At 56.8% G+C, this 12,109-nt stretch overlaps 2 protein-coding genes across 3 annotated transcripts; one reads left to right on the plus strand and one right to left on the minus strand.

The window, feature by feature from the left end:
- Positions 1 to 3,368, minus strand: POLE4 (DNA polymerase epsilon 4, accessory subunit; the record flags this gene model as incomplete). Its single annotated transcript, XM_054805971.1, has 5 exons — positions 1 to 451; positions 793 to 834; positions 1,137 to 1,221; positions 2,367 to 2,732; positions 3,273 to 3,368. Coding segments are annotated over 5 exons (603 nt in total), but the record flags the coding sequence as incomplete, so codon positions are not given.
- Positions 3,369 to 3,788: 420 nt separating this feature from the next.
- PRAM1 (PML-RARA regulated adaptor molecule 1) lies at positions 3,789 to 12,109 on the plus strand. Of its 2 annotated transcripts, XM_054805467.1 has the most exons (10): positions 3,789 to 4,162; positions 5,936 to 6,626; positions 8,413 to 8,485; positions 8,918 to 9,030; positions 9,375 to 9,429; positions 9,700 to 9,793; positions 10,076 to 10,238; positions 10,705 to 10,738; positions 11,355 to 11,389; positions 11,866 to 12,109. In XM_054805467.1, exons 1-10 carry the CDS (start codon positions 4,160 to 4,162, stop codon positions 11,868 to 11,870), a joined length of 1,266 nt encoding a protein of 421 aa, XP_054661442.1. In that variant the 5' UTR covers positions 3,789 to 4,159; the 3' UTR covers positions 11,871 to 12,109. The 2 variants fall into 2 exon arrangements, with proteins under 2 accessions (XP_054661442.1, XP_054661444.1); XM_054805469.1 differs by lacking the exon at positions 5,936 to 6,626.

Here is a 12,109-nt window from a genome sequence, read left to right on the forward strand (position 1 = left end):
ACAACAAAAAATAAATTTAATTGTGTTTGGCCAAGAAACAAATATATACAAAGAAAAATACATTTCTGTAAAAAAAATAAAATTCACCGTGCCCAGGCATCAGAGCAGAGCCACTCTCCACTCAGAGCTCTGCGGTGCTGCAGACCTGGAGAGGCAGAGACCGCTGCTCTGAGCCACCGCTGGGTGACCCGGCCAAGCTGGAGAGCAGCCTGCACCATGGCAGCAGGGCACAGTTAAGTGACATACAAAATATTTATGAAAAAAATATGCATTTTAAATAAACAACTTACAACAACTTAAAACTTTATACAAAATATTATGGTTGCCATTTCAGTGTCTCAATTCTAGGAACTATTTTTGAACCCTCAATGTCCTGTTTTCCACCCCACATCCATCTCTGCAGTCTCCTTCTCCAGAGCACTCCACCTCTGTCCAGCTCAGTCCAAAGTACCTAAAAAAAAAAAAAAAATTATAGTCTCAGGAAACAGAAATGCAGTTATGTGAAGAAATGAAACTTGTTTACAAGCTGCCAAAGGAATAGGCAGTAACTTTTTAAAGTTTAAGCAAATCACACATGAGTAAAACCAAATCTAGCTAAAAAGACTGTACGTGTCTCAGGGTCCTCTTGATTTGTGGATTTTTATTTGATTTCGCCTCTCAGAGAGGGGGCATAACAAGTTACACTATTAAAGATGTGGAAACAGAGGGCTCTGCAAATGATTAAGTTCTTTCTCTCCCAAGAAGGAAATTACACAAAATATTGAAACCAGGTGAAACCGAGTAGAAACTCACCTTCCAAAAAAGCGAATTCATCGATAGCTTCAATGGCATTATCTGCAAAGCAAATTGACAACAATTAACATAGGTAAACCAACTCCATATTTGCATCTGCTTCAAACAGCAGTATTTGAATTTGCATCACAGTTCAGTGACCAATTGGTCTAAACCTCTTGGTTTAGAGCTGGTGTGTGAAATTATTAGCGTAATATTTGGTAGAGAGAAGGGTTTTTTTCTCCCATCCTCAGAGGAAGAAAGAGAAGCACCTAAGCTTCATCACACCAGGACAGGTGGAAAAATCCTCCGTCTCCATCCTAGCAACCCTTTGCTAAGGGATAGCACAGAACATGCTCTCATACCCAGGTCTTTTCTCTGCAGAGTTTTCCTTTTTCCTTGCTGAGCGTACACGTAAGCATCTTTGGCTATGGTTTCAACAAACAACTCCTGCAAAGCAAAACCAAGATAATTTCACACAGGGGATGAGAGAGGGAAGAGAGAATATTCTGAGGAAAGGTCCTACAAGACTTCAGGAAGAAACCAGAATCTCCATCTTAAAATTTCCCCTTCCCAATAAATAGCATTGAAAACAACAAATGAAATTGTTGGACAGTGATTCACACGAGAAGCCACAAGGGAGGAGAAGGCAGAGAGTTTACTGCACAGAGATGGTTCCTCTAAACGCATCTGGGACAGCAACTACAAACCAGCTGCTCCCAGGACACCTTCTGAAGGAGGAAAGGTGTCCTGCGCTCAGTGGATTGAGCACGACTGTCCCGACGTGCACCCAGCAGGTACCTCAGCTGCGGGAAGCAGATGTCCAGCAGCAAGCCGAGGAGTTACTGCAGGGAGACGCCGGAAGGGTGAGACCAGAGTCTACACACGGATGCTTTTGTAAGATGCCAAAGCCATCCCACCAAACACACCTCACCTGTGCAACGGGAGACACTTTGCAAGGGAGAAAAAACCCTTCTACACATTGCTCCGATTTGCACGTCACAAATCGGCGGGATCCCTGAGGAAGGGAGACGCGGATGCTGTGGGGGCACAGCCACCTTTCCTTGCGGTTCCCCAGCCTTCTGCCGGTGGCACCTCTCACCGCGGGGCCGAGCGGCAGCAGCCCCGGCCGGCACCTGACCCGGGTGGATGGAGGGGCGGCAGGGTGAGGGCAGGGGCCGCGGTCCTGCTCCCCAACGGGAGAGCTGGGGACTGGTGCCCGGCTACCCTCGCTGCCCGCGGCAGCTCTGCCTGCTGACCGGACGAGGTGTCAGTTGGGAGAGGAAACTCCTCAAACCTTCCACAAAAAAACCCCAAACCAAAAAAACCCCACCAAAAAACCCAACTCTTGTAACAGCCAAGCGAGCGGCCCCACGTCCCACAGACGCCGAGCGCAGCGCCGGGGGTTGCAGCTCCCAGCGCCTCCAGCACCGGCCTGGCGCGGCCCAGTCGGCTCCCTCAGCCCGGGGGGCCGGCCGCGGCCCGGCCCGGCAGCAGCGCGGGGGACGGGCGGCCTCCCAGCCGCGACAGCCGCCCCAGGGCCGCCTCCCAGGCCGCCGGGCCTCCCGCGCCAACCGGGCGCCGCCGCCCCTCACCGTGGCCCGCGCCAGGACGAAGACGGCCTCCTGGCTGGCCAGGCTCACGTCCGGGTCCGCCTTCACCAGCGCCTTCACCCGCGCCAGCGGCAGCCGGGCCAAGCGGACCGACCCCGGCGGCCCCGCTCCCGCCGCCTCCTCCCCCGGCCCCGCCACCTCCGCGCCCGCCACCAGCACCGGCACGGCCGCTGCCGCCGCTGCCGCCATCCCGCGCCCAGGGCCGCGCCTGCGCGGGGCCGCCGGGAGGAGCGGGGCCGCCGCGGGGAGGACGGCGGAGGGAGGGACGGGCGGGGGAGGGCCCGGCCCCGCCGAGCGGGAGGCCGCTGGGGATGCTCCTCCCGGCGGGGCTCGGGGCCCGCGGAGCGGCTGTGCGGGAGCGGGGCTGGCAGCAGAGCCGGGGGGGCTCAGCCCGACCCCCCCCCCAACACGGGCCTTGAGGCTCCCCCCGCCCCCCACGCGTGGCCCTTGAGCTCCCTGTCACCCTCATCCCCCTAAACACAGCCCTTCTGCCTCCCCATCGCCCCCACACCCCAAATACAGCCCTTGCGCTCCCCCTTAACCCCTGTCCTCCTCAAAGATGCCCTCTGGGGCCTCCCCGCCGCCCCTCGTCCCCAGACCCGGCTCTTCAGCCTCCCTGTGCCCAAACGGGGCTCTGCCGCAGGAGCAGTGGGGCGGGTGGTGATGGGGACGCTCTGAGGAGGTGACTGTCACCACCAGTCGCCCGCCCTGCGCCCCCACGTCGGCTCCCTGCAGGTCTGGTGTGGGACCCCCCGATGCCCCCCTCTCCATCCTGCCTCTGGCCGGGGGAATCAAACCCTCTGGTGTCCCGTGGGCACCCACCACCCTCCACAAGACCCCCGGGACCACCACCCTCGGCCAAGATGTGCCCGTCCCAGCCTTGCCCACATCCTCAATGCACCGTCTTGTCCTTAACACCATCCACAGGCAGGAGCCACCACGGGCACTGCTGGTGGGACATCTTCCCCAAAGGCTGGAGGGACACGCCACCACGGGCCAGGGACATCAGCACCTGCTGGTGGCCATCCCTGCCATGGGGCTTGACTCACCCTCTCAGACCTTTCCTGCCTCTGAGGCAATAAACTATGAAAACAGGACATTTCAACACAGAGATGGCCCAACTCAGTGCCGTGCTGTGCAGAGTGCTTCCCCTGCTTCCTGGTGGAGCACAGCTCTTCAACGGAGCAAATGTCCCCCGGTTTCAGATACGCCGGAAAGCCGTAGCCCTCGCCCCAACCCTCCTGTGCTCCTGCAGAGCTCAGCTGTGCAGGGCCATGCTGGTTTTGCCGTGCGACCCCTGTGAATCTCTCCACCTTCTGCAGGTCCCATGGCGCTCTGAAGACCTGACCTGCAGCAGGTTCACGTTGGCCACCATCAGATGAGAACCTAACCCACCTCCTGGTCCTCACGGCAGCCTGTCCCTCACATCCTGGAGTCGCTCCCCGAACCCCAGGCTCTTTTCTGGATGAGACTCTCTTATGGGCAGCAGGGCTTGGTGGGCTTCAAGCTTCCCAACAGCAGCAGAGTCCAAGCTAGCGGTGCACCAACAGCTGCTCCTCCTCTTCCTTCTCCTCCTCCTTGTGCTGTTTCATGGTCAGGCTACAGCGACTTCCTGGCATTGCACACAGCTTCTCATCAACCGTTAGGAAAGAGCTTCTGGTTTCAGGGGAAGCAGACTTCGGAGAGGCTCGCTTTGCACAAGTCCTCCAGCTCGGATGTCTCCAGTGGCCTTTAGAAAGGAGGTGAGCACGCAGGAAAGCATCTGCTGATGGAAAATGGTGAGTAAGAACCAGACCTGGGCTGTGCTGGACCTAGGGACAGAGCGCGGGGAGTAGAGCCATGTCTCCTGCTTGGAAAGGCTTTGGCAGTGTCCTTGCAAGGGGCTGGATCCTGCCGAGACCCTCACTCCTCCTGGAAGGCAAAGTCCTCCTGTACGTTCGAGCTGGTCAGAGCTTCAGGGGTCTTTGACCAGTTCCTGGGCTTAGTGTGAGATTTGCTGGGTGACATTGGGCTGGATGTAAAATCTATGAAAGAGGAGGAGGCCACGCTCTGCTGCTGAAGTCCAGGAAAGCATCCGCCAGTGCAAAATGTATTGATAAAGCTGGAATTGATCCTGGTGACAGCGGTGCTGTATCCCACAGGTACACCTGGGAGCTCTGTGCAAGTCCCAGCCCATGGAACAGCTCCAAAATTCATGGTTGCAAACCTCTGAATCTTTCAGGGGCCAAAAATCCCAGTAGCGTGTATGGGAATCTGGAAAAAGTTGCTCTTTTTCAATAGTTTGGGTGAAAGCCCCACTGCCTGGTGTGCAGGAAACAGCAAATTCGCGGTCTCTAAACCAGGCTCTGCTCAGAGCGCTGCGTTTGCAGTGTTTACCAGGGAAATCAGGGTGACTGCCTGGGGATGCGAGGGGAACTTGCACTTATTTAGGTATATATACATTTGAGCACTTATGTCTGAAAATATTGTGCTAGCTTCTTGGCATACTAGCCCTTTTGTCATGAAAGGAAAAAAAAAAATTATGCAAGCTCAAACCCAAACTGAAATCCCAGAGGGAGGAGAACTGCAAAATCAAAGCCTACAGCTTGCTGAGGGCAACCGGAGCAGCCAGCTCTGATAAAATGGGATGCTGTGGTCCGGGGACAAGGGGGTGGGAGAAAGATCAGGGAGGGCAAGATGAGCCCTCCCCTCCCATAAGGCCCATCTGAGCAGCTTAGGAAAAATGTAACCTCGTCCCCCCCTGAGTTTTGTGCAGTACCTCAAACCTGGCACTCTTCTTCCAAAAGTCAACCAGGCTCCTCCTGGCAGCCTTTCTCTGGAGGCTTCAGAAAAAAAGGTGCTTTTTGGTCATTCAGGAAGCTGGGGGCAGCTCTGTGCTGGGGCCGGCGTGTCCCAGTTCATGTGTGCAAGGTGTGAGCAGCACAGGAAACGCTTTGGTCAGAAAAGTAGGGCAGATCTTCTACCTCTTGGTCTTTTGTTTTGCACGCAAGCTTTGGCAAGATGAGTTTCAGCAGCAGTGTCCTGGGTTTTCCTCTGGGGAGGGATGCTGACAGCTCTCAGTGGTCTCCTCCACCAACTCCTGCCCGACTGGATGATCTTAAAGGCCTTTTCCAACCTAAATGATTCTATGACTCTATGATTCTATGACTGCCCCGGTTCACCATGGAACCAGGAACAGGGCAAGGTTGCTCCCATCTGAGCCCCAGGCGGTCTCTAGATCTCAAATTCTGCCCTCAGGACTAGTAGGGTATAATCCCCCACCCCATCCCTCTGCTTTGATGGTCCCTGGTAGTGGACGAAGGGTGGATCAGACCAAAAGACTCTATGAAATGCCTCCTGGATGCCCTCATGGTGGTGGGACTTGCTCCCGCTCTGGTGCAGCCCAGTGTTGTTTTCTCAGACACATTCCAGGACCACTTTGAGCAAAGACCACACTTCATCCAGGAGGCTTAGTGTCGGGCCATGGTGAAGAAATACTGCATTCCCCAGGGGGCTCTTTGACTCGTTTTCATCCATGGTGTTTTAACTGGAGCTTTTCTTAATGGTCACAGACACATCTGGAGGGGAAAGAGGCCGTGGTGAGGCACCTACGGGCAAAGCTCCAAGGGAACAGGAAAGACCCTTCCGAAGCGGGCGGCTGGCCGGAGAGCCGCTCTGCAGCTTCCCCTGCAGCAGATTCAGGACAGACCCCCGTGCCGGGCTCCAAGGGTGAGCCACCTCCCGAGCCCCCCCGGACCAGGCGGATGGACTTCAGCAGGGCTTCTCCATCCCACAGTAAAGGTCAGAGTGTGGGACAACGTTCACCTCCTCACCCTGTCTGTGAGACCCCAGAATGGATGGTGCAACTGAAGAAGGGGATTGCTCAAGACACCAGCTTCCACCCAATCCCTGCAAAGCCAGGAGGAGGAGATGCATTGAACAAGGAGGTGGGAGCCACCTCTGATCCTCCCCAGAGAAACCCAGTGCAGCGGACATGGCCACTTGCCAAAGACAAGGGTGCTCCAGTGGTTCCTGCCAAGGGCGCAGCTGTTGCAGCCTCCCTGGACGCTACGGGAAGCCTCCATGGGAAAGGACATCCATCCTTGCCTCGGAGGAAGCCTTTGCCACACGTCAAGGTGCTGGGAGCGAGGCCGGCCAAGCCCAGGCGCCCTCCTGTTGTGGATCTGGAGAAGTTCGGTGTGGTTGCATGTCCTGGGATGCCCATCGGTCCTGCCGTGGAGCCACCAAGGAGCGCTCAGCCTGGTATGGCCAGGCACCTGCAAGTCCCCCAGAGAAGGATGCCACCCATTCAGGAAGGAAAATGTCCCTAGTCAGAGCCTGGAGCTCCTGGGAGATGGAAATACTTGGGGGGCTGGTGGAGAGGTGGGGGCTGATAATGCCAAAGGGGCTTTTATTAGGCATAGCATGCAGAAAGGAATGAGAGAGAAGAGCAGCAGGTGAAGAAACGAAGGGAACTAAGTGCCCTAGGCTCTGGGGTGCTTGGAGCAGGGTTGGAGTAAGTAACAAGAAGGATGCTGACAAACTTGGAGTGAGCCCCGTGTAGGGCACTAAGATGGTTGGGGGCTGGAGCATGTGAGGAAAGAGAGGTTGAGACCCAGGCTTGTTTGGCCAGGAGGAGAGCGAGCGAAGGGGAGATCCTCTCACTGCTCACAGCTGCCTAATGGGAGGAGAAGATGGAGCCAGACTCTTCCCAGAGGTGCCTGGGAGCAGGACTGGAGGTGATGGGCATGAGCTGCAGTGGGGGAAATTCCAGTTAGATATTAGGAGAAGTTTCTTTCCTGTGAGAGTGGTGCGGCCCTGCAGCAGGCACCAGGGAGATGGGTATCTCCACCCTTGGAGATATTCGGTTGTCACCTGGATGAGGCCCTAAATGACCTGCTGCAGCTCTGAGGCCAGCCTTGCTCTGAGCAGGAGGCTGGATGAGAGACTCCAGAGGTCCTTTCCAACCAGTCCACCCTTGTGTGGCTGTAAGAGCAGACAAACGTGACCGGTGGGAAGCAGAGCTGGTCTCCATCCCATGGCCAAGAAGCACTTACACACCCTTTGGCCAAGGGGCAGAGGCTCTCTGAAGCTGGCAGCACGTTGCCTGCAACAGCGTCTGCCTCCAAGCCTGAGGGAGCTGCTGAGAGTCCCCAGGCACAGCCGGAGCTACGGCCATCGGGGCCATGGTGCTGGCTTGATGTGCCCTCCTTACCGGCTGTCCGTGGGACGCAGGGCTTGTTGCCTCTTGGATGTGATGGTTCTCAGTTCAGCATGAGCCCTGCCACGCTCCACGGTGGCCTTCCAGATCTAGGCAGATTTGTTGGTTTCTGACAGCTGACGCTCTGCTAATCCACACTCTGGGTGATGAAACTTGTTTCAAATCCTGTTTCTTCCACAACTTCTCTAAGTTCTTGTTCACCACCACATTTATAGAATGGTTCATCTCATAGCTGCGGGGTAGAGGGCAACTGTGAGAGTAGAGCTTCTCTTCCTTTCCTTATCAGAATTGCAAAATACAGCTGGTTTATGGTATTATTTTAAGACATTATTGTTATGTCAGCACTCAGAGGCCTTTCTCAGGCCCAGCTGTGCCGTTTTCCTGGGAGATGCTCACCCACCAAGACCGGCCGCAGCCCTGGGCAGAGAAGGGAGTGATCTGCTCTCTGGGTGTCCTTCAAACCAGCAGTTTTCAAGTATTTATTTGTCTCGTGGGTCCTGAGGCAAATTTGAACATCTAGAAATTACACCCCCACCTTGATTTGCTTATTTTTGTTAATTTTTAGGGTAGTCTTACAATTTTAGGGGCATAAGAATGGGAAAATAATATTAAAGCTCTTTGGTGAGCTCTCCAATGAGAAAATCTGCAGATGGGCCATGGAGTAAAATCTTCTCACTGGATCAAGATGTTCAGTCAGTTTTATCTCCCCACATCCCTCCGCACTAAATCTAGCCCAGGGCAGCTCTGACCTCAGGGTGGGTGAAAGAGTCAAGGACAAAATGTGAAATAATCCCTTGCTGCTCCCTCCTGTTCCTCTTTTTACCATAGGTTACCTGAAACCAGGCTACGTTGCATCAGCCCCAGCGCGGTTCCCACCACAGGATGCTCCGAATGTAACGGGGTAAAGACCAAGGCATCGTTTTCATTCTAAGCGGTTTCCAGGGTGTCCTGACCCAGCGGAGGGTCCTTGGGTTTTCCTGCCGGCTCCTGGAGAGGAGCCTGGAGGTGGGACGTCACCTCGTGCAGGCAGCTCCCGTGGTACAAAGCGCCTTCCTTTATGGGCTGCATTACCGCACAGGTCTGGCTGCTGCCATCGCGCCCTGCTGCCCAGCTCCTGCACCCCGGGCTGCTGCGCCGCATTGCCGAGCCTTACGAGGAGCTGCTGGCACGTGGCACAGAGCTGCTGTCCCGCTCTGCCCCGGACCCGGGGCCAACCCACGGGCAGCCCAACCGCCTGTTGCCCACCCCCCCTCCTGGCAGCCTCAATCCTGCCCTCGGTCCCCAGTGCCGTCGCTGCAACAGGGCTTCTTAATCGGGGTCTGCCTCGTCGCAGGGATGAAGATGAGATCTACGATGACGTAGAGCCGGTTGGGCTGGTGAGGAGAGGCCAAGGCTTTCTGCTGCCCCCCGTTTCCCGGCCAGTAGCGTATCCCTGCCCTGGAAGAGGTGGGTACAGGAGGGGCTGAGGTGCTGGTTGGGGTGGGAGCTGCAGCTCAGAGAACCTCAAGGCCCCGACAAGCCATGGGCAGCAGTGGAGCCCGCGCTGAGCCCACTGTTCCCATGTACGGGGGGGGGGGGCGGGGGGGCTATGGGTTTCTCTGCTGCCTTGTAAATGGGCATGGGAAACCCTGACCCCCCCCCCCCCCACCGCGCTCAGGGGGCAAACTCACGGTTTGGTCCCAGGAGGAGAAAGTTCTCGCTGCTGTTTCAGTGTTGTGTCCTGTCTCAGCGGGTGTCTACACCTTATAGCAGCCTCACGGCAGCATCTCTCCCGGGGTTTGGTTTTACAGGTGGAGATGCCGGTCGAGCCTCTAACAGGGTTGCCTTGCTGGCAGCTGCACGGAGGTAACAGGGGTTTTTACTCTTTCTAAGGGTCTCAAAATGGCCAGGGCTCCTTGCTGCTTTGACAAAGCTGGTGGTTTAATGCTCTCTGCTGGGCTTGCGATAGAAATGTCCATGCTGAAGAGCACAAGCGGTGGGTTTAAACCCTCCGAGAGCCCCAGCAGTCCCAGAGCTGGTGCAGGGAAATGCGATGGGGCAGCAGCTGGGGGAGAAGGGGAGGGAGCAGAGCGTGGGATCACTTGAGCTTTCCCATGATTTGCAACGACTCTGCAGAGACACGCAGGTCTCCCAGAAGACGAAGCCAATGACACTCAAGGAATGCAAGAAGGAAGAGAAGGCGGACAGGGAGTTTCAGAAGAAATTCAAGGTGAGCAGCAAGGAGCCATCGCTTATCCCTCTAAGCCCCCCCTCACCTCCCAGGAAGGGCACAATGCAATGGCAGAGAGGAGCTGTGCTCCGCAGAGACCAGCCGATACCCAGGTCACACCTGCCCCGTTCCCCACAGAAACACCCCCAGATCAGACCAGTCCCGCAGACCATTTGGCTAGAGAGGGATCTGTTTCTCCAAGAAGGGAGCACGGTGGGAGCTGCCCAGCTCACGCTCCCCTGGGGCAGCTGCCGAGCTGCAGCACTGCTGTTTGTGTTTCAGTTCGAAGGAAGCATCAACGTCCTGACTCAGATGATGGTGGACCCCGCAGTGACGGAGAAGAAGGGTGGAGGGAAGAACCTGCCGCTGAGACGAGGAGAAATTCTTGATGTCATTCAGTTTACAAATCAGGAGCAAATCCTTTGCCGAAACAGCCAGAGGAGGTGTAAGTCTGTGGGGGCTGAGGCTCTGCTCTTCCTCACGCTCGGCACCAGCATTTCTGCTGTTAGCCAGGCTTGCCTCCCTCTGCTAAAAGCCTTCGCAGTTCCTGGACCCTCTCAGCCACCAGCTCGGCACGTCAGACTTTGCCGTAGGCGCAGACTCCACCCAAGCCATGTTTGCACCGAAGGATGCTCCGGTGAAATGGGCTGCAGATCCCCCAGGGATCAGGCTCTTCCCAGCCAGCTGCCACCCAGCCCGGCAGGCTCATTCCCTGCATTGCCCAAGCGGGTTACCCCCAAGGGTCCAGCTCGGCTTCCCAGAGCCGGGCTCCTCCTTGCCCCCAGCCCTCCCAGGAGATACGAGATGTTGCTAAACCCTGCCTGTCCTGGGCAGGAGCAGGTGCTGGGGTGAGACCCCGCTCCTGCCCTGGCTCGGGGCACAACTGACATGTTTTCCTTTCACTGTTGCAGATGGCTACGTGCCCCGGGCTGTGATGCTACACCTGTGAGTACCCCTTCCCTGCCCCCTTCCTCCCCACTCCATGAGCTGTAGCAATTGCCCAGCAGGTGCCCGGCACCGAACCAGCCCTGGCCATTGAGCGCCAACTCAAAACCATCAAACCCAGGCCATGACCATAAGCATAACACCAGCTGGTTACCCTGGGGGTGGGATCTGCCATTTCTGGTGTCAGGAGAGATTCTGGCACTGGGAGCAACTTCCTGGGGTGCTGTGAGCCCTCCCCGAGCTACGGTCCCTCACACGGGACCTGCTCAGACACTGCTCAGACGCTGCTGGTGGCATGATGTGACGCGCCAGCACTGCCCCTCCGCGTGGCTGGGTCTGCAGCTCGCGGCAGCCTGGGACGGGGCCACCATCCCCGCGCAATGCGAGGAGGGGCCAGAGCCGTGCTCACCCCATGCCGGAGGATCTTGTCTCTGGGGGGAGAGCACAAGGCCGGGAGGAGGTGGATGGGGCTGCGTGGAGGACACCAGAGCCCGTAGGCATGTTAGGAGAGACAGGACAGACGCAGCAGCAGGAGCTGGCCCTTGCGTCAGCGTCGGGAGGCGGTGGGGACATGGGAGACCAGACTGCTCACAGCACCCTGTCTTTTTCCTCGCAGGGACACTGACATCTACGATGACGTAGAGATTTACGGTAGGTGCAGAGGAAACCACTGCTAAAGCCCCTTCTCCAAGCGCCGGGCACTGCTCCCTGGCATGGGCTGACAGCAGTGATCCCCACTCCAGCACCGGGGCCCCGCGTCCTGTCCCCTTGCTGTGTCCCCACCTTCCTCTCTCCCCTCCCTCTCTGTGATTCCTCTCCCTCTCTCTGGGACATCCCTTCCTTGCTCTCAGTTCCGCCCAGGTCCTCATGTTCCTCCGTTCCCAATTATTTGGACTTCCCCACACCCTTTCCCTTCTCAACTTGCTCCCTCCACTCGCTGCCAGCCCCAGGGACCCTTCAATGCCCTTTGAGATGTCCCTGATCCCTCAGACAGCTCAGGATGTCCTTTCCCAGCATGCAAACTCCATCCCCCAGCTTGCAGACGGTTCTGAAGATGGAGTTGAATAGAGACAACTGTATTTTAGCTGTGCCGATGAGCAACTATTTTATCTAATTCTGCCCGGCAGGTTGAGCGATCCATGCTAACGCCAAAGGCACAGGACAGCACCAACAGAGACCTTCCCAAGGGTTGAAACATGAAAAGCACTATATGCCACGCTCCTGCTTTGGAAGGAGTTCTGCTTCCTCTGAGATAGCCTGCAAAAGCCACTGTGTCCCTGACGAAACAGCGGTGAGGCCGTTCAGCACACTGCGGGGCTCCAAGGATCCTGTCCCACAGGGGCAGGGGGTTCAAAGAGATCCTCAAGTCAA

Source organism: Grus americana, chromosome 28 (genome assembly GCF_028858705.1).
Source record: "Grus americana isolate bGruAme1 chromosome 28, bGruAme1.mat, whole genome shotgun sequence".
Classification (NCBI taxonomy): domain Eukaryota; kingdom Metazoa; phylum Chordata; class Aves; order Gruiformes; family Gruidae; genus Grus; species Grus americana.

Excerpts from the sequence above, each read along its gene's own strand:
- PRAM1 (XM_054805467.1), top strand. Across the intron at positions 6,627-8,412 it reads ACCAAGGAGCGCTCAGCCTG|GTTACCTGAAACCAGGCTAC; the intron begins GTATGGCCAGGC and ends TTTTTACCATAG. Across the intron at positions 10,739-11,354 it reads CGGGCTGTGATGCTACACCT|GGACACTGACATCTACGATG; the intron begins GTGAGTACCCCT and ends TTTTCCTCGCAG.